Source organism: Hirundo rustica, chromosome Z (assembly GCF_015227805.2).
Source record: "Hirundo rustica isolate bHirRus1 chromosome Z, bHirRus1.pri.v3, whole genome shotgun sequence".
Lineage (NCBI taxonomy): Eukaryota > Metazoa > Chordata > Aves > Passeriformes > Hirundinidae > Hirundo > Hirundo rustica.
This window is the reverse complement of record NC_053488.1, coordinates 20,840,609-20,859,221: the sequence shown is the minus strand read 5'-3', so window position 1 is coordinate 20,859,221 and position 18,613 is coordinate 20,840,609. Positions and strand designations below refer to the sequence as shown.

Genomic DNA, 18,613 nt, shown 5'->3' with positions numbered 1-18,613 from the left:
AATACGAAAAAAGCCTTTGGTAGTGTAAGCTAAATATTACTATGAAGCAATGGCAAGCCACTGCTTGCTTTATAATTTTTGATGTTTGGGCAAACCATATCAATGCCCACATACCAGCTGTTTAATTTGCATATAATTCTGGCTGCTCCTTGAAGGATCACAATGCTGACAGTCAGCTCTTCTTTTGTGAGGTGCACAATACCAAAGGTACCCACAACTTTGACACTCACATAGAGTCTGCACTTGATGACCCACTCTGGGACAGGCCAAGCAGGGAAAGGAAGGTAACAGACCTGCAGCCATCTCTGGATGTATGATCACCTGGTCCTCTGAGGACAAAAGATTAATTTTTTAGTCCTTTTCTGTGTTTTGATAGGCTGCCTGTTCTGCAGCGGGGTCTGGTGTTCTTGGCTGGAGCCTAACACAGACCAGTGTCTGTGGAGATGCAGGTATGACCCCCTCCCCATGTAGTGGCAGGGGGGAACCCAGTGTGAATCACCTGGTGCTCAGTCAGACCAGAGCTGTGGCTGAAGCTCTTTCCCCATTCCCCACACTCATCCCCAGTGTAGACCCTCTGGTGGGTGACAAAGCGGGCCAGTGCTTTTTCCACTTTCTGGGTCTTTTGTGGGGACACGTGCTTTTTTGCCTGTGTCTAATGATGTTTTTTTCTTTCTTTCTTTTGGAAGTAGAAGGGCGTTTTATTGTGAGGGAGTGGGGGATGCCAGTGATACGTGAGATTCCCTGTGGGATGAAAGAGGAGGAAGGTCATTGAGAATTGTATGTTAACATATCTTTGTGTAGCTGTCTGCAAGACATATTATTCTAAGAAACTTTCCAAACTGCTGTTACTGGGAATCTTGTTTTTAGAATATATTAGGGAGACCCTTTCCAGTTAAGGCATGGCGCCTGGCCAAGTCCTGCCCTTCCCTGGTCTGGAAATATGCCAATAAACCCAGGTGTTTTCTGCACCAAAACTATACTTGGGTCATTTTGCCTTGCTGAATTTGGACCGATAATAGCTGGACCCCCTTTTGAAGTGAACTTGGAAATCTGACCCAGGAATGAATCTCCAAGGCCTCACTCTAAAATGAGGCTTGCTAGCTACTGCAGACCCTGGGTGATGGTACAGTATTTAGACAATTGATAATGCATTGTTTTAAATCACCATTCTGTCTCTCATATACTACTAATTACATGTATTACCTGATTTATTTCTGCTTGCTGTGAGTTTATTGTTTTGCCACATGTTGTTTTGCTTTATGTTGCCTTCGTGTTTGTAACGAGAGACACACATGTTGCTAAAAAACAAAAGAAGGGGGTGTATGGCTCCTCAAGAATGCTTACACTCATATTTACACTAAAAAATTTGAAAGCAAATCAAACCAAACCAAATTTGATACATGGCAGAACGACACTGCTTTGAAGATTTGCATGTGCAGAGCCAATTTCTAGAAGTTTCTGTGTAAAAATCCTTAACCGAGTGTACAATGATAAGGCCTGATTTACTAACCTAGGCAGAAGGTATGCATGTGTTTTATCACCAACAGTCCAAAGTGCTTACCTGCTCATCTGGACAAACATCAATCAGCTCCAAAAGAATGAGGCCCAGAGAGAAGAAAAATGATCAAATTGCCATCCAGCCCTCATGACCAAGAGAGGAACAGAAGCAGGACTGCCAGGACACGGCTGCATCTGGAGGCCTACAGAGGCAGCCTTCCAGAAGAGACCTTGTGCCCCCACTGCACTCACCACCAGGGTATTGTGTTTCTGCTAACCTCTTCCAGTTATTCCTTGTTCCATGCTTCCAGAAAGACATTCAGTAATGTCAAAGTCAGTATTTACAGCTAATAGACTCCCTCCTGCCTGAACAGCGTGGCTCCTCAGCTCCAACCACATGAACTTTGGAACAGTATTTCTACTTCCTAAGAGACCTTGGACATTATTCTTGTGTTTTCCTGTAGTGTGAGTCTCTTTGCTGGTGACATGATTGTATTTGATGAGGTTTTATTGTTTGTGATTTATAACCCATATATTTTATCCTGTATTTAGCAAATGACCAGTAATAGTCTTAATAAGATAACACCCTTACAGGTGCTAACTGCTTTAACATCAAACCACACGAACCGTTTGCATAAATAACACAAAAGCGGGAGATGTCAAAGATCAGACAGCTACAGAAGACCTTTTGGCCCTGGCACAGTGAAAGCCGAGGGAGAGATAAACTCAAGTCAAAAACAGAAGTGAAGATATCATGTCTGGTCACTCTGACCTTCTAACAATCTCTGACAAAGGAAGATGCAACAAGGTCTTTACTGGAAGAAGACATAAGAAAGGACATTACTAGGATAAGAATAATCAGAAGATTGTGTTTCTAAAGGGGACCGATACAAAGGGGTCAGAGTGGAAAATTTTGTACGAACGTAGTGACCTAGTAACACTAGTGTATTAAGTAGTGTACACACTAGTAACCTAGTGTAATAAACTAGCTTAGCTTTGATGGCACAGCGGAGTCAATGCCAGTCAATACCTGCACTCATCTCCTCCAAAGAAGACCCCAGCTTTGGCATTGCTCCAAAACAGCCCTGGAGTTACAAAATTCAGTGACGCCCTCCTAGCCTTCCCTTCTCAAGATCACAATCCCAGCATTCACAACACCTTCTTCTTGGTCCCTCCACACCCTCAGCATCTCAGAGGTTCCTACTGAATTGCATCCAGAGAAGGGCAGGTTTCAGAAGGGATGCCCCCAAACCCTCCCACTGCTTCCCATTGCCTGCTACTGCCTCCCACTCCATTCCGCTGCCTTGCCATTGCCTCCCATTGTTTTCCAGATGGGCACATCTGAACACAGCCAGTCCCTGCAACAGCACTGGAGGTGCACAGTGGTGCTGGTGGAGCAGCTGGTGTTACAAAGCTACTGTCTGTCAGCTCTGCAAGAGCAAGGGAAGTTCTTCATCAGTGGAGAAAGGCAAAAATCAAAGCCAGCTTCAAAGGTGACAGGAAGGAGGTTTAGAAAGCTAAAGGTTGGGCAACCTCTACTCAGCCTCCTGGAAGAAAATGGAGCACATCCACCTGGGCATGCAGGGGCCCAGACCCAGGGAGAACATGGAGGAGAAAGGCCAATGGGATTTATTAGGTGACTGTCCAATGTACCTCCTGCTGTTTGGAAGCACTAGCCTGGGGATGGGGGGAGAGCAATGGGGCCATTTATCATGACCCTTCTGTGTCTGGGATGTGGTTTTCCACAGTGTACTTGCTGGAGGAGTGGAGAAATGTGGCCATGATGACAGGAGAAGTGAAAGCTCGTGCTGCAATGTGGAAGTCCCTTTTAGGCATCAGGGCAGCGGTGCTTAGATCCTGGTGCAAAGCACCAAGAAGGGGGAATCTCCATCCTCGATGGAGTCAGCAGCAGAGCCACCTGTTCCCAGCTGGAAGCCAGACCTTCTCTTGCCTGCCCTAGGGAATTTGATGAATGCTCTGTAGGCTGAGCCCTACAGCTCTGCCTCCATGCTCCAGCCCCCAGCTGCACCGCCCCAGTACCATCCCAGGGGACAATGAGCAGTTTCGGGGTGTGGAGGGCAACGAGATGGTGGTGCCTGGCCAATGGCAGGACGCCGGTGCGGTGGCTGTACTTTCCCCTCCACCGCACCTCAGCACACTTCTGCTTCTGCAGAAACCAGCTGCATTTTTCCTTTGAAGCGGAGCAGAGCCCGCAGGGTCATCGGGGCCGCCTGCGGCATGGCACAGAGCGTGGTCTATGCCGACCTGAAGTTTGCCGCTGGTCCCTCATCCACCGTCCCCGACGACGACGACAGCCCCTACGAGAACGTGCCGCTGGGGCCGGTGACAGCAGAGCCCATCCCAGGTGGGAATCCGGCAGCAGCCGCTGCCGCGGGGGTGCCCCAGCGCAGGGTGCCGGCAGGGGAACACGGGGCCATGCCTGCGGGCGCTCCTCTCTTGCAGGGCGCTGGAGCCGCCGATGGCGCGTCCCCAGAGAGCTGATGGCAGCCAGCCTGCTCCTGCTGCTGCTGCTGGTGGCCGTCGTGGCACTGGGGGCTTGCTGTGAGTCGGTGACGGTCGCGGGAAGGGGGCAGCAGGGAGCGGGCGTCGGGCCGGGCGGGGGACAGGGGGCTGCCGGGGAGGAGGGGTGCCTGGCGCTGGCGTCCGTGGTGGCTCTTGCGTGGCCACCACGAGCTGCTTCCCACTGCCTCTCCCACTGCCCGCCACTGCCTACCGCTATCTCCCCTTGGTCTCCCCTTGTCTTTTCCGCTGCCTTACACGGCCTTCCGTTGCCTTCCCACTGCCTCCCATCCCTTCCCATGGAATTGCCTCTGTCTTCCCACTACCTGCCAATCCCTCCCACAGCCTTCTCACTGACTCTCCTTGTCTTCCCACTGTCTCCCCACTGCCTTCCAATGTCTTCTGTCCACTTACTACCACTGGGGCTTCCATTCCCTTCCCACCGACACCCCCAGGATGATCTCCTCCCACAGCCAGACACTCTTACCCTTCTCTCCCTTGCAAGAGCCATGTCCCAGGCAGGGCCCCATGCCCATGTCTCCTCACCTGCCCTGTCCCCAGACTGGCAGGTCACCCGCAGCCTGCAGGACACCTCCCGTGAGCACACGGCCGAGCAGGGCCGCCTGTCACAGGAGCTGAGGGCACGGGAGCAGAGCCTGGAGCAGACACAACTGGAGCTGGCATGGGCCAGAGGGGAGCTGCAGCGAGCATGGCACAATGGCAACATCACCCAGCTGGAGCTGGACAGCCGGAATGCTGAGCTGGGGCATACCCAGCAGAAGCTGGCTGTGTTGCAGGAAGAGATGCAGGTGGTGCAGGGGAGGCTCAACACCAGCGAGAGCACTGTGAGCAGCCTGCGTGCCTGCATGAACACAGGTAGAGCCTGACGGGGTAGGGGCGCAGGTGATGTTGCTGCTGCGAAGATGCTGGGGCTGAACTCAGCCAGGCTGAGCTTCCCAAGCATCCATAGAAGGATGAGCGCCTGAGCTGTGCCCCTGCCCCCAGATTGCTGTCCCAGGGGCTGGGTACTCTACAGGAGCAAGTGTCTCTACATCTCGGTGACAAAGAAGACCTGGCACGAGAGCTACCAAGACTGTGCAGGGAAATCTGCTCGACTGCTGGTCCAAGACGATTGGCCATCATGGACAGTGCCGGTACAGAGCAGAGGGGTTGTGGTACCCCAGGAGGGTGGGGCTGGGCAGAGCCCCGCGGGGCCAGCTGCAGCAGTATCTGTGGAGGTGGCAGGGTGGCACCAGGAGTCCCGGGTTCCCATCCTGGCAGTGTGGGGGGAGAAACACAGCCAGCCCTGGGGTTCCTGGGCACCTGGCAAGTGCTGGTCATGAAGCAATTGGTTGACAGCTTCTCTCCCCCCTAGCATTTTGTGCATGATTCTAATGTAAGCTACTGGATTGGAGCAAGACTTTTTTATGAGATGAGATCTTCTGTGCGGACGGGCCAAAAATACCACTCGTAAGTGCAAGAGTCCTTGGCACAAGCACCGGCCCATTTGCCATACTACAAAAGTCATGTTTTGGCCCTGTGACACCCCTCAATAAAAGGGTTGATGGTCCCCATGAGCAGTGCCCCAAGGCAGGGGGGTGAGGGTACAGCCAAGCTGTGGGGTGCAGTGCCAAATATCCAAGTGTCAGAGAAGAGCAGGAGGAGGAATGTGACACTTCCTCAGGCTGATCTCTGTGCCAGGTGCCTCGCCTGCCCCCAGCAGCACTGGGATCTATGAGAAGTGGTGTCCACGGTGAGGAGGTTGTCACTGCTGCCCTGAGATGTGCCCTCTTTCCTAGGAAACACCATAATTCAGACTGCTGGTCAGTAGTTGGTGGGGAAATGTGGAGTAAGTGGTGTGGGAATCGCTTCCTGTGGATCTGCGAGAAATCCCCAAATCTGAGAGGTGCATCTGAGATCCGACCTCCTTTTCTGGCCAAAGACTGACTGCTGCCACCCCTCCTCCATGACTGGACTCAGGAACAGGACCTGTCCCCCATGCACCCTTCGCCTCAATTGCGTTGCAGAACTGCTGGGAAAAAGTGTCTCTATTTTAAAGCAAGGATTATGGAAAATACACCTTATTTCCCTCTCCCACACCCATGCATACACATGTTATACTGCTTTGTACTGTGCCACTGCATGTCCCTGTGTGCCCTGGTCAGTGCAGCTCTGACCCAGGTCTGAAATGCACAGCTCAGCTCCCACCTTCTTTGCTACCCCAAGACTCTCAGGGGCGCCGGATTTGCATCTTTTTGGAGCTGGGGGGTGACACACTGATGTCCTCAACCTGCCCATTTTGGGAAGACTTGTGGATTTACAGCCTGTCCCTTCTCTCAGCATCAACAGCTCTCATCCTGCCCTTTCTTCTGCCTTCATCACCTGCCCAGGCTTTTGGGCTGGGTCCTGCATGAAAAGGGTGCTGACAGTGGTGCCATCAGCATGAGAAAATGCTGGGAAGCCCTGAGACCATAAGGGAAGTGAGGGAGTGCTGGTGAGCTTTGAGAACAGGGTGGATGAATGAGAAAACTCTGAAACCATGGGAGGAAAGCAAGAGTAATGAAGAGCCCTAAGACCATGGGAGGTGAATATGGATATCCTGAGACCATGGAAAGAAAGGGGGTGCAGTGGAACTGCAAATGAGGATGGTCTTGAAAAAATGGAGGTGCGCTGGTAAGACAGTTGGAGAGAGGAAGGAGCACTGGAGAGACTTGGGAACGTGGGGGAAAGGGGAGACCCCTGCCACCAAGGGTGAAAGATCCCTAAGAATGTGGTGGGACTTTATCTGCCAAAGGAAAGTGATGAGAGACCCCTGTCCAGGAGCCAGCTGGGGTATGGGAGAAAGCCCAGAAGCAGCGCTAACCCTCTCTGTCTCGCTCAGTGTCTCTGCAGAGAGAGGAATGTGTTGGCACCAATTTTGCTAAGCTGGACTTAACAAAACAGCCAGCAGGGCTTCACCACAAGTTCTGCCCAACCAAACCAGTGGCCTTCTACAATGGAGCGACTGAATGAGTGAACCAGGGAAGGGCTACACATCTTCTATCTGGACTTCTGTAAAGCCTTCAATACAGTCCCCCTCTAAATTTGAGAGAAACTGATTCAATGGTTGAGCTGTTCAGTGGCTAAAATTGTACATCTGCATCCAGAAGACAGTGGTAAATGGCTCAGTGTCCTGATGAGGACTGATAATGTTGGCCCCCAGGGATCCACCTTGGGACCAATGTTATTTAGTACTTCTGTCAACAAAAGAGTGGGATCAGCTGCACCCTCACCAAGTTTGCAAATAACACCAAGCTGAGGTATGAGGACACACCTGAACAATGGGATGCCATCCAGAGGGACCTGGACAAGCTTGAGGAGTGGCCCATGAGAACTTCATGAGGTTTAATAAGGCCAAGTGCTGGTGCTGCACCTGGATTGGGACAACCCCCAGTGCCAGCACAGGCTGGGCAGGAGCAGACCCAGAGCAGCCCTGCCCAGAAGGACTTGGGGGTGCTGCTGGGTGAGAGGCTGGACATGCCCCGGCCATGGCACTCACAGCCCAGAGAGCCAAACGTGTCCTGGGCTGCACCCAGAGCCCCGTGGGCACCAGGGGAGGGAGGGGGTTCTGCCCCTCTGCTCTGCTCTGGTGAGACCCACCTGGAGCTCTGCAGCCAGCTCTGGGGTCCCAGCATGGGAAAGACAGGGTCCTGTGGGACGAGTCTAGAGGAGGCCATCAAGATTATCAAAGGGATGGAGCACCTCTGCTGTGAGGAGAATTGGGATTGTTCAGCCTGGAGAAGAGAAGGCTTCAGGGAAAACTTACTGTGGTCTTCCAGTACTAAAAGGGACTATAAGAAAGCTGGAGAGAGACTTTACACAAACGCTTGTGGCAAAAGCACGAGGGGAAATGGCTTCAGACTGAGAGGGCAGGTCCTAGGAGAACTTCCACAGAAGGAGGCTGATTGAGCCAGCCCAATGACATAGCAAGGCTGGGACAGGATTGCTGTTCCCCTACAGTGTCAGCTATCAAGCAAAACAAAGACTTGCTGTGTCTGGCTTGTACTGGAGAGTCCAGACATCCTCCCTGCGCCTAAAGCCCTGAGCTCCAGCCTCTACTGCCCACAGCGTTGTAGTTGCCACTACAAGGACACACTGCAGACCCCATCCAGCCTCTGGTTCATGGTTTCCCCAGACCGGTTCAGTATCACTGCTTATTTGCCCATCTTGATGTGTGCCTCCTCCTTTCTTCCCAGATGCAGGATTTGCACTTTTACCCACTCCAGTATCAGCAGGCTTCCATCAAACCATTTCTCCAGGCTTCTCTGTACCCCAGTCCTGTCCTCCAGTATAACACTACTGGTTTGGTATTGCCCCCCAGCTGCCTGAGGCTACCCCCTACCCATCATCCAGTGCACTGATGAAGGCTCCAAGGAGTATAAACCCCAGGATCAACCTTTCAGCGATTGCCAAGGGAACAAGGGCATTCCTGACACCCACTGCAGCCCTCACACCATTCAGGTTTCCCACTCACCCTCTTCTCCTCTTCTCATATATCCCCACTTTGCCAGTGAGGACACCATGGAAAACCATGTCCCAGACCTCAAAGGTTAATGATATATGTTCCCCATGGCTCTCCCCTTATCCACAACCCATTGTTCCCACAGCAGCAGGCACGTCAGACAGGCATCACCTGCCCTTGGTAAATCCCGCCTGGCTGTCCCCATCCATACTGGATGGTCACATGCCCAGGTCTCATTCCTGGTATCAAGGAGGGAGAGCAAAGCCCAGCTCTGGACAGGTGACGTAGGGATAAGAAAGGGCAAGACAGGAGCCAGTAGCAAATAGTGGCAGAGGCAAGGGGCAGCCAGGAGAACTAATAGAGTCCTCAAAGGGACACCAACGACACCATCTTACCTACCTTCACCAAACCACCCTGAGTGGAAGGCAGCAGAGGTGAGCTGGAGGGCTGGTACAGCTGTCCCCTTGTTGAGGAATATCTCTGCTCCGGGTAGCTGGGCTTGCAAGGTGCAGTTAGAGATGCAGATGGAAGTGCAAACTGAACTCCGGGTGGGAGCCCAAGGCAAGAGGCTGTGAACTGCCAACCTCTGGGATAGCAAAGGGCAGGAAGATGAGTGGTGCCAGACAGACATATGGACACTGAGAGACACAGCAGGAGCTAGGAATTGCTGGCCTTTTGGATAACAAAGGAGATGGGTGACAAAAGCAAGGTGGATGGACACAGAGAGGGGGCATGAGAAGAGAACAGAGGAGAAGCAAGGCTTGAGCACAAGCAGACATTTAGGGGATAAAAGCCATGAGGTTCTTTTGTCGGGCATCCCTCCTCAGAGGAACCATCTCAAGCTGTTTCTGTGTTACTGTGCTGTGAATAAATCGCTTTGTGGAACAAGACATCTGAGACCTTCCAAGGGAAACCTGCAACATGATGAGAGCCCATGGGCTTCACCCCATGGTCTCACTGCCATCACCCAGTGCTCACCCTGTGCTGGGGTATCCCCGTGGCAGTGAGTGCAGCTGGGTTCTCACCCAGGCTGGCCACTGCCAGCACCAGCCCCAGCAGCAGGTTCTTGTAGCGAATGTCATCCTCGTCTGCAGGGCACATGGGGGCAGCAAGCAGGGGTCTCAGAAAACTGCAGGTCAGTGTAGGCCACACTCTGGGCCATGCAGGCGGTGGGGCAGCAGCAGTCCAGGAACCCAGTCCTGACTTTCTCCATTGTGGTCAGGTGGCAGAGTGTGGCTAAGACCATACTGCGTGGAGACACGTCTTCATATGCAGAAATGCAGAAGTAGTTGCTTTATTTGCAAAAAATGTTTTTTTTTCCTGCATATGCTCTCACTTCAGGGGGTGGGGGGTGAATGAGCTCCCTCCTGCTCAGCATCCTCTGCATCCAGGTCCCCAGCTGTGAAGAGCCCAAGCTCATGGGTAAAGGCCACGGCAGGGCAACACTTCTCCATGCATTACCTCCAGCCACCCAGTCCTGCTCAGGCTGACAGGGTGCACTGGCTGTGGGGGATTTGTCCTCTGCATGTGCTGGGAAGGAGGCCCAGCAAGGTCTGTGCCAGAGCTGCAGGCTGCTGGAACGACCCAGTGGTCTATACCGAAAATGGAACAGCCTCTGGGACCAAACAACTCCAAATCAAGCCCTAGCAGGCCCCTTAGGCTCTCATACATCACCCAGCCGCAAAACAAAGTGAAAATGTTTGCTGGAACCTCCTCAGACTGGGCAGAAACCAGCAAAAAAAAGCTGCTGCCCAGCCCAAGTTCCCCATGGGACTGCAGAAGCAAAGGGTCACCTCCCAGCAGCATGCTCAAAGAAACAAAAGCTCCAGGTAACCACCACAATCAGAAAGCCCAGAGCTTTCGTGGGACCTGTGCCAGCCTGCACAGGAGATGCTTCATGCTGCCATTGGGCCATGGGGATGCTTGGATTGCTGCTGGCTCCTGGCCACAGAGCAGCAGATGCAATTTCCCACTTGTCAGTGATGCAGCTGAGTCTGAGAGATGCGGGATGCACCTCAATCCCACCACCCCCATACCCCAAAGCCAGCTGCAGTTATTGGCAGAATTTATTGGCAAAGTGCAGAGTTCCAGAAGGTAAAGAGGTCTGAGCCAGGAGGCAGCCTGGGAATGCCCATGCACTGGGGTCAGGCAGGGAACAGGGTGTTGGGCACAGGCTGGGGGTCACCACAGCCATCAGGGCCTCACACAGCTGTAGGTGGTGTTTCCCCAGAGGAATGCAGGAGGCGAGGACTGGATCCACTGCAGGGTGGCTGCGCTCTGCTTGCAGACCCATCTGAGGGCTTCCGTGCATGCACCGCCTAAAAGTCCCAAGCCTGACACCCTACCACAGGCCTGGGAAGGCCTGGGGTAGCGCTGGATTGGGAAGATCCTGCAGGGAGAGAGTGGGCAGAGATGGGATGGGCAGGAAGAACTGAGGTTGTCCCATCAGCACCTCCTGCAGCCAGGGACCAGACACTGCACAGGAATGCTGTGGGGGTAAAGTTCACCCTCCCCATGGAACACTCCTAGCCTCCTCCCAATTAGGCCTCAGGCCCTGATGCCCCCAGCCCCATCACTCATGGAGTACCCCAGGTCAATCCTAGCAGGGCTTATCACAAACCAGACTGGGACCCTGCTTTTGTGGGATCCCCTGCAGCCCCTCACCCAGGCAGAGTGTGGGCACCAGGGTCGCAGGCGCCTGCTAAAAATGCCCCTTCCCTAAAATGCCCCAATGCAGTCCTGGGAAGAAGAGAGGTAGCCAAAATACAGATCACATCCCTGCATGCCTGTCCCCATCACCACCCCGAGCCCTGATGCTGGACCCTCAGCACACCTATTTGGGAACAAGCCAGTAGCCTCACCCTTCCAGTGTGGTGCCATCCAGCCACTTCCAGTCAGACCTGAAGCCGTCCTGCTTCAGCCCCACATGAAAGGCATCCATGTTAGCTGTGCGCAGCAGGAAAGCCTGGCACAGGAGGGGACCCACGTGAGCCCCCTGGGGGGGCATCCAGCCCAGCCACACAGCCCACTGGGGGCTGTGCTGTATGGGCACAGCATTGCCAGCTCCCTGCCTGGAGGCTTTGCTAGGCTTTGGGCACATGGGTCAGGAAGCTGAGACAATGCTGTGCGTGGGTGACTGCCGAGGGACCACGACGAAGTCACCAGGACAGCCCAGTGCTTGCAGGGAGTTGGACAGGCCAGGCTGGGTGCACTCACCAGGGTGGTGTTGGCTTGGATGGTGGCCAGCTGTGCCCCTCTGGAGCAGCAGTCCTCTCTGCTCTGCTCCCAGCTCTTTTTGGTAGAGGAGAAGTAGTAGCACTGCCCTGCATCCCAGAGCCAGCCAACCGGGCAAAACTGGCATCGCCCTGCACACCAGAAACGCAGCAGGTGGGATGGGGCAGCTGGCAGGGGCTGCCACCAGGAGAGTGACAGCAGGCAGTAAGGGCACCAACAAACCCATTGTGTTTGTATGTCTGCCCCACAGAAACCACCCTGCACTTGCCCTCACTTGGGAGCTCTGCTCCAACCTCCCAGTCCCAGAGCCCTGGGAAGAGGGGCTAGTTACAGGCATTGAGCAGGGCTTGGGGAGGTGATACAAGCGCTGGGAAATCACTTAAGGTTTCAGCTGCACCAGAAGCTGACGTCATCTGGCACAGGGTTGCTGGTGGCATCGATGAGCCTGGTGCTAGCGGTGTGCCCAGGTAACACTGAGCCATCTGGGGTCATCCCTTCTAAAGGGGTTGCAGCAGTTCAGCCTGTTCAGCAGTGCTGGGGCAGCTCTCCACGCTGCAAACCGGGGGACAGGCAGTAAAGGTGAAGGAATACTTATGTAGGGATAGAGGTCAGGGAAACATCCTCGAGTATGGACAGATCCTGCTGCTTGAAAGAAGCAGTAAGGCCCTCTCCAAACCTTATCCAGGAGCCCATCAGGCTCTCTTACCTTCCAGTGTCTGTTTCCCAGAGCTGGGGCTCTCCTCTGTACTCCAGAGACCGGGTGTGCAGCTTGTTTGTTGTTGCACTAAATCTACAGCAGAAGAGCACAGGTGTGTCCCAGAAAACACTGGGCTGCTGCTCCCAGCAGCACCCACCCAGTGTCCTCTCCCATGGGACAGTCTCAGGGTGGTGGGTGAGGTGTCCCCTGCTTTAGGTACACCAAGCCTGCCAAGGTCCTTGCAGATTTTGCTGTGCTTGGGAGCCCTCCAGGCAACAGGCTTTTGGGGGAAGTGCTGCTGTCTTTCATTTCAGTATCAGCGCTCTCCCTCCTGCTTGTTTTCACTGCCATGTGATGGAGTGGCTTTCCCCAAGCCCACGCCGTCACCCCAGCTTCCTTTTCCAGCCATGCAGGTGGTGTCTTGCCTCACCCATTTTCCTGCTTGCCCCCGAACCCTCAATGCCCTCAGCCCCAAGCAGGAAGGCCCAGCTCCAAGGGGAAGCTGCAGCTCAAACTGTTAGTACACAAGTGCTGTGGTGCCAGCCCTGACCCCAGGACCCCCTCTGCGGAGATTGGGGCACTGGATGGCTGGTACTTACAGTGGAAACTAAGGCTGACAAGGATGATTTGTGCCAGCAGGAGCATCAGGGAGAGGAGACCCAGGCTGAGGGCTGCCCAGCACCACGGCAGGCGCACTCGCTGCTGAGGAGCTGAGAAAAGGAGTTAACAGACTGGGGGTCAGGGGGCTTGGAGGGAGCAGTGGGGAACCCTGAGCCAGGAAATGTCTTTAAATCCCAGTTGGGATGCCAGGAGGCAGTGGAGAAGCCTGGGAAAAGCGGGGAGAGCCCATCTGCAGCAGCTTGATTGTCCTAGAAATCATCTCCCTGCACACAGTGCTGGGCAGGGACAGCAGAGAGGTTAAATGTCTGTGCTGTGCCATGGGGGTGCAGTGGGCATTCCCTGCCCTTGAGCCCCTCCTGCCCCTCATTCCGAGAGCAGGAGGTCTGCAACAGGGCTGGAGAGGAGCTGTTTGAGAGAGGACACCCAAAGAGAGGGAGTGGGGGGAGCAGGTCTGGGAGGACATTTCCGGGGAATGCAAGGGGCTGCAGGAGGGCAGAGAACCCACTGGGAGAGTTGGGGGGCCATTACCTGGTGTGGGGGGGAAGCGCAGGTCAGCGTACATGACACCTTCTTCCATCCCTTCCTTGGTCTCCTGCTCTGCAGCCGACAGGGGCAGCGACAACCCTTTCCCAGCCCAACTTTTCAGACGGGTGTGATGCAAAATGGAAAGTGTCACTTCCTGGGGGGGTCCCCAGAGGCACCACCTGGGACAAAAGTCGGCGGCGGGGGTGGGGGCGGTGTTGTGGGTCTGCCAGACACTTGGGGCGAGGGGCAGCCCTGTTGCGGCCAGCACCCGGCATCCCAGCAGGAGGGAGTCACACACTCCTGGCTTTGGGGCAGCAAGCAGTGGGAATGGCGGCTGGCTCAAACGTGCAGCCAGGGCTGGGCTGGGGAGCCCTGTCATGGATGGTAAGGACCTTAAAGGTCCCCCTCCAGTTCTCTTGTAGTCCTTCTGGTACTGGAAAGGTGCTTAAGGTCTCCCCAAAACCTTCTCTTCTCCAGGCTGACCAAGTGTGGCTCTCTCGGTCTGATCTGCCCTAGGGACTGCAAAGGAAGACTGGGTATCCTTGGGGCACAGGACACATTCCCACGCCCTTCTCCCCAAGGAGCTGGGGCTGCATCTACATCTCAGCCCTGTGTAATGGGGGGCTGGAGTGCTCCTTCCCCTGCCCCATCCTCCAGGGCTGCCGTGATGGCCCTACCTGCCACGCTTTCCTACGGGGGAGCGGCGGAGTTCCTCCGAACCCCCGGGAGCCTGCGGGCGGACAACCACCCGGCTCCGAGCCGGCGGCTTTCGCCGCGGGAGGCTACCCCCTCCAGGACTACGTTTCCCAGCGGCTCCTCCCGGGACTGCACATGCTCCATGCGGCTCCCGGCGCCTCCCGGCAGCTCCCGGCGCGGCACCCGGTGCGGCACGGCGGCGGCCAGCGCGGCTCCCGGTGCGGCTCCCGGTGCGGCTCCCGATGTGACCGGCGGCGCGGCGCTGCCCGGCGCGGGTCCCGGGCGGCCGCCGGGGCGGCTTCCGGCGGTTCCCTTCGCAGTTCCCGACGCGGTTCCCGGTGGGCCTCCCGGTGCCGCCCCCAGAGGGGGGATCCTCCCGGTGCGCGCTCGGGAGCGCACGGCCGGGCCCCGCCGCCGGCCCGGGCCCGGGCGATCCCGGGCAGCCCCGCCTCGGGCCGGCAGCATGCCCCGCGGGCGAGCCTGGACACAGGCGGAAGTCAGCAGGCTCCTGTCGCTGGTGGGGGACTCGGGGGAGGCCGCGCTGCTCATGGCCTCCACGTCGCGACCCAACGAGGCGCTGTGGCGGGAGATCTCCCGGGGTCTGGCGGCGCACGGCTACGGGCGCAGCGTGGCCCAGTGCCGCTCCAAGTGGAAGGCGCTCAAGCAGGCTTTCCACTCGGAGCGGGAGACGCGCCAGAGGGCAGGACACCCCTCGCCCCGGCTGCCGCCGCACTACCGAGCCATGAAGAACATCTGGAAGGCGGCCGGGCAGCCGGTCTTTGGCGAGCGAAGGATGCCAGGTGCGTGGTGGGGACGGGCGTGTGGGCTTAGCAGGGTGGCTGGAGGTGGGGTGCTGGTGGAGCACTGGTGCTGCGTCGACACCCAGGGTCTGTTGATGGTCTTTCTCTTCCCCTAGATGTGGTGAAGCTGCCCTCCAGAAAGCGTAGGTCGGCCCTTACCACACGCTCTCCATCCTCACCAGAGCCGCCAGGTACCCATGGGCTCAGGCAGCCAGAGTGGGGCTTGTCCTGGCTGCAAGGTGGCAGACACCCCTCTTCCCCCAGTTCCTGAAGCTCTTTTCTGCACCTCTTCACATCCCTCTGTAGAGCACGATGTTGACGATGACACCCCCAGCACTCCCACCAGTGCTGCAGCACTGCTGTCACCGATGCTGCAGTGTGCGAAGGATGAGCCAGAGAATTGTAAGTACTGAGCTGCCCTGCTGCACTGAGCTGCCTGGCCGTGGCTCCAGCCCAAGCCCATGCTTGCATGATGGGAGTGGGAGGGAATCGGGGATCCATCGCGTGTCTCTCACGGGGGGTGTCAGTGATGGATGTGGTGCCTTGGGAAGACTGACCTGGAACAGAGACTGGACAGAGCTAGAGAATAAAGTAAATATTTATTGAAAGGCCATTAAGGGTACACCTTGAGCAGCACAAGAGCCTGGCCAGGGTTACACCCAAGGTGGACACAAAATGGACACAAAATGGTCATGAGGTCTCGCACTTTTATAAGGTTTGGTCTATTTGCATATTGGAGTTAATTGTCTAGTTACAGCTTTGGGTTGTGAGGTCTCATCCTTGCTTTCTCTCTTCAGTCCACTGTTGTTTATGCTTTTGGGCCTGAAACTCGTACTTAGCCTTGGTCTTCAGCAGGAAAAGGATTAGTTTTGTCTACCTACACTGTGAAGAGAGTTTACTAACACTTAATATGAGGCTCAGAACTACAAACTTAGGCAGCACAGAATCTGAAAAACATGAAAGCTAAAACTCAAGGCATCAGGTGTGTTTGGACTTCTGTCTCTGCAGGCTTTGGCTCCCAACCAGCCCCAGAGCATGTGGGGATGGAGATGGCTGGGATAGGGCAGGAGGGGGTCCCAGCCTGAGGGCATGACAAGACTGCTCCATGCCCTGTGGCCGATCATGAGTCGAGAGGTCTGGAAGAGGTGCTGGCCCTGACACAATGCAGGCATCTTGTGCCTGGTGGCATTGCTGGGCATGTGTCTCCATTTCCTTCCTGGCTCCTTAGTTGCCCAGTAACACCATAAAGCTTCAGATGAGTTTGGGCTGTATGTGAGGGCCAGAGCTGCCTACAGTTCCCCTGCTCTTCAGCGCACTCACATCCATGTCCTGCATACCCCTCACTGTTCACACTCCTGGGGATTTGGCACTGAGGTGATGCGGGATACATCCCTGAGCCTGGTTTGCATGGGCACCCCCGCCATCTTCCTGCCCTGGGTAACTACCTTCTGTCTCCCCAAATTCCCCCCTGCAGTTTCAAGTGGATGTGGGATTCTCCTTCTCTTCCAGTCCTAGCCAGTTGTGTAGCGTTTCTGCGTGCTGTTCCACCGCTGCTGCCTTCCAGCCCAGAGGGGGCTGTATTGCAGTGGTGGGTGAGTGACTCCTGCTTTTGTACCTAGCTCTGAAATGTTCTGGGACCCTGCAGGGTGCTCTGGAGCTGTGGCTAGGGCATGTCAGGCTGAGGGGCTGGCCGGGGCAAGCGCGGCAGACCCCAGGCTGGTGGTGATCCACCAGCAGGTCCCTTCAGAAGGTGTATCTCTCCTCTCTGCTTTCTCCCAGCAGCTGGTGGGGACCACATTACTGGAGTGCCACCCACACCCCCTGCCATGCCACGTAAGGCTTTCCTTGCCCTGCTCAGCCCAGTAACCCCCCTCAGCCCCACAAGCAGGGTCTGATATGGTTCTCATTGCAGACGCCAGTTCCTGCTTCCCTCTCCTCTTCCCCCTGGGTGAGTACCATGCCCTGGCTACCATGCTTGTGTGCCCTGGCACAAGAGGCGGCTGCAGCTCACAGGCTGTGTCTGCTCTCGTTCCAGGCTGTCACACTGACCTGAAGCAGGAAGAAGCTGAGGGAAAGGCTGGTAAGTGTCTGCAGCTTTGAGCAAGTCCTTGTGCTCCAAGGCACAGCTTCATCCTGTCCTGCCAGTGAGAAGGGCATGGGCTCTCAGAGGCAGAGCCTTCCCAGAGTTCTGTGTCATAGTCAGGCTAAATTTGGGGCTTAGTTGTCTGCGTCGCTCTTGTTGTTTCCTCCATGCCAAGCTTTTGTGACAGGTTTTCCTGGTGAGACGTCCCTGGGGATGGAAAGAAGAAACCAAATGCTGCCACTGGCTGCTGCAGCCACAGGCTCCCATGGGACAGCAGCCACGACTGAGCAGCCAGCAGCAGGTGAAGATGCATCAGACACAAGCCTGCATGGTGGGTGCTCCCTGCGGCTTCCCAACAGCCTCACAGGAAGCTCCTGGAGCCAGGGTGAGGTGCCACTGACCCCTCTCTCACTGCAGGGTCTGGCGTAGCAGGCTTGCTCCAGAATGTCCAGCAACTGCTGGTGGAGATCCTGCAGACATCACGGCAGCAGCAGGCACTGCTGGAGAGCCTGGCCAGCAACACAGCCTCCCACCTTCACAACCTCTCCCACAGCCTCGAACAGGTGGGCGAGACCCTGCACCAACTCCTGCTCCGTCCGCAGACCCATCCTGGCCCCATTGGCCATTAAGTCCCCTGTGTGCCGCTTTCTGAGGGTGGCTCCGGAGCACCCTGCTCCCCTGGCGCTCCTCACGCTTCCCTAGATCACAAAGAGCCCCAGCTGTCCACTTATGCCAGGTGCATCCCCCATGAGTGCCACCATCACTGGCCCCAGGAGCAACAGCTTTGCTACAGGGCCGTGGCACAAATCTTTATATCAGAGGTTCCAGATATTTTGAAATTTACACTAGAGAGTCATTCTAATAAAAATCAAAAATAGCTTTTTTACCAGTGGTGCCAGCTGACCAGTTCTTTCACCTCTCTGGGGAATGTTCATCTTCTCACTTTCAAGATGAGCATGAAGGGAACTCAGCCATTTACAGACTGAGAAACTCCCAACCTACGCAGCACACGGCAGATGTAATTTTCCACCCTTTACAGCAGCGCCTGGGGTGGGCAGCCTTCCTGGAGGATGTGCTGCTAGGCTGTGGAGCAGAGCAGGGCCACTGCCAGGGCTGAAGACCAGGAAGCCCAGGCTGCATCCTACTCCAAGGGAGGAGGCTGGGGTGGGTGATGTGCTGGGGAAGCAGCATGTGCAGCAGACAGAGTCCCATAGTGTCCAGGTTCTTGGCAGGTTTCTTCCAAGGGACAGTCTGGGGCTTTCACAGCCAGTGCTGTTGGCTTGCTACGTGCTCTGATGAGGCCCTCATGCTCCTTGAAGGATCCTCCTGCTTCATGGATCATCATCAGGTAACAGTAGCTGCAGAGGTGCCGTGGCATGTTGTGTCTAGAAAAGGGGCCTCTGACTCTTGCGTGGACCCCAGCACTTTCACCAGTTTGT

The 18,613-nt window shown here is 55.7% G+C and overlaps 3 protein-coding genes across 4 annotated transcripts; 2 read left to right on the top strand and 1 right to left on the bottom strand.

The window, feature by feature from the left end:
- The first annotated feature begins 3,735 nt into the window (after positions 1-3,735).
- CD72 (CD72 molecule) lies at positions 3,736-5,964 on the top strand. Its single transcript, XM_040090704.1, has 6 exons — positions 3,736-3,862; positions 3,961-4,059; positions 4,579-4,893; positions 5,023-5,171; positions 5,393-5,487; positions 5,817-5,964. Exons 1-6 carry the CDS (start codon positions 3,736-3,738, stop codon positions 5,962-5,964), a joined length of 933 nt encoding a protein of 310 aa, XP_039946638.1.
- A 3,904-nt stretch (positions 5,965-9,868) lies between these two features.
- Positions 9,869-14,411, bottom strand: LOC120765972 (killer cell lectin-like receptor subfamily G member 1). 2 transcript variants are annotated; one of them, XM_040091279.1, is made up of 7 exons: positions 14,273-14,411; positions 13,599-14,114; positions 13,049-13,159; positions 12,459-12,542; positions 11,735-11,883; positions 11,380-11,483; positions 9,869-10,907 (listed from the first exon to the last, which is right to left on the bottom strand). In XM_040091279.1, the coding sequence occupies exons 2-7, from the start codon at positions 13,972-13,974 to the stop codon at positions 10,712-10,714; spliced, it is 1,020 nt and encodes a 339-aa protein (XP_039947213.1). In that variant the 5' UTR covers positions 13,975-14,114; positions 14,273-14,411; the 3' UTR covers positions 9,869-10,711. The 2 variants fall into 2 exon arrangements, with proteins under 2 accessions (XP_039947213.1, XP_039947214.1); XM_040091280.2 differs by having other exon boundaries at positions 13,599-13,774; positions 14,273-14,405.
- LOC120765282 (serine/arginine repetitive matrix protein 1-like) lies at positions 14,263-18,063 on the top strand. Its single transcript, XM_040089970.1, has 8 exons — positions 14,263-15,091; positions 15,208-15,282; positions 15,398-15,493; positions 16,874-16,924; positions 17,004-17,039; positions 17,127-17,171; positions 17,362-17,505; positions 17,592-18,063. Exons 1-8 carry the CDS (start codon positions 14,263-14,265, stop codon positions 17,801-17,803), a joined length of 1,488 nt encoding a protein of 495 aa, XP_039945904.1. The 3' UTR covers positions 17,804-18,063.
- The last annotated feature ends 550 nt before the right edge of the window (positions 18,064-18,613 follow it).

Coding starts and splice junctions, on each gene's coding strand:
- CD72 (XM_040090704.1), top strand. CDS start 3,736: ATGGCACAGAGCGTGGTCTATGCCGACCTGAAGTTTGCCGCTGGTCCC. Junction 3,863..3,960: donor GACAGCAGAGCCCATCCCAG/GTGGGAATCCGG, acceptor CCTCTCTTGCAG/GGCGCTGGAGCCGCCGATGG. Junction 4,060..4,578: donor CGTGGCACTGGGGGCTTGCT/GTGAGTCGGTGA, acceptor CCCTGTCCCCAG/ACTGGCAGGTCACCCGCAGC.
- LOC120765972 (XM_040091279.1), bottom strand. CDS start 13,974: ATGACAGGGCTCCCCAGCCCAGCCCTGGCTGCACGTTTGAGCCAGCCG. Junction 11,484..11,734: donor TCCAAGCCAACACCACCCTG/GTGAGTGCACCC, acceptor CTCCTGTGCCAG/GCTTTCCTGCTGCGCACAGC. Junction 10,908..11,379: donor GATGGCACCACACTGGAAGG/GTGAGGCTACTG, acceptor CTCTCCCTGCAG/GATCTTCCCAATCCAGCGCT.
- LOC120765282 (XM_040089970.1), top strand. CDS start 14,263: ATGGCCCTACCTGCCACGCTTTCCTACGGGGGAGCGGCGGAGTTCCTC. Junction 15,092..15,207: donor TGGCGAGCGAAGGATGCCAG/GTGCGTGGTGGG, acceptor CTCTTCCCCTAG/ATGTGGTGAAGCTGCCCTCC. Junction 15,494..16,873: donor GAAGGATGAGCCAGAGAATT/GTAAGTACTGAG, acceptor TTCTCCCAGCAG/CTGGTGGGGACCACATTACT.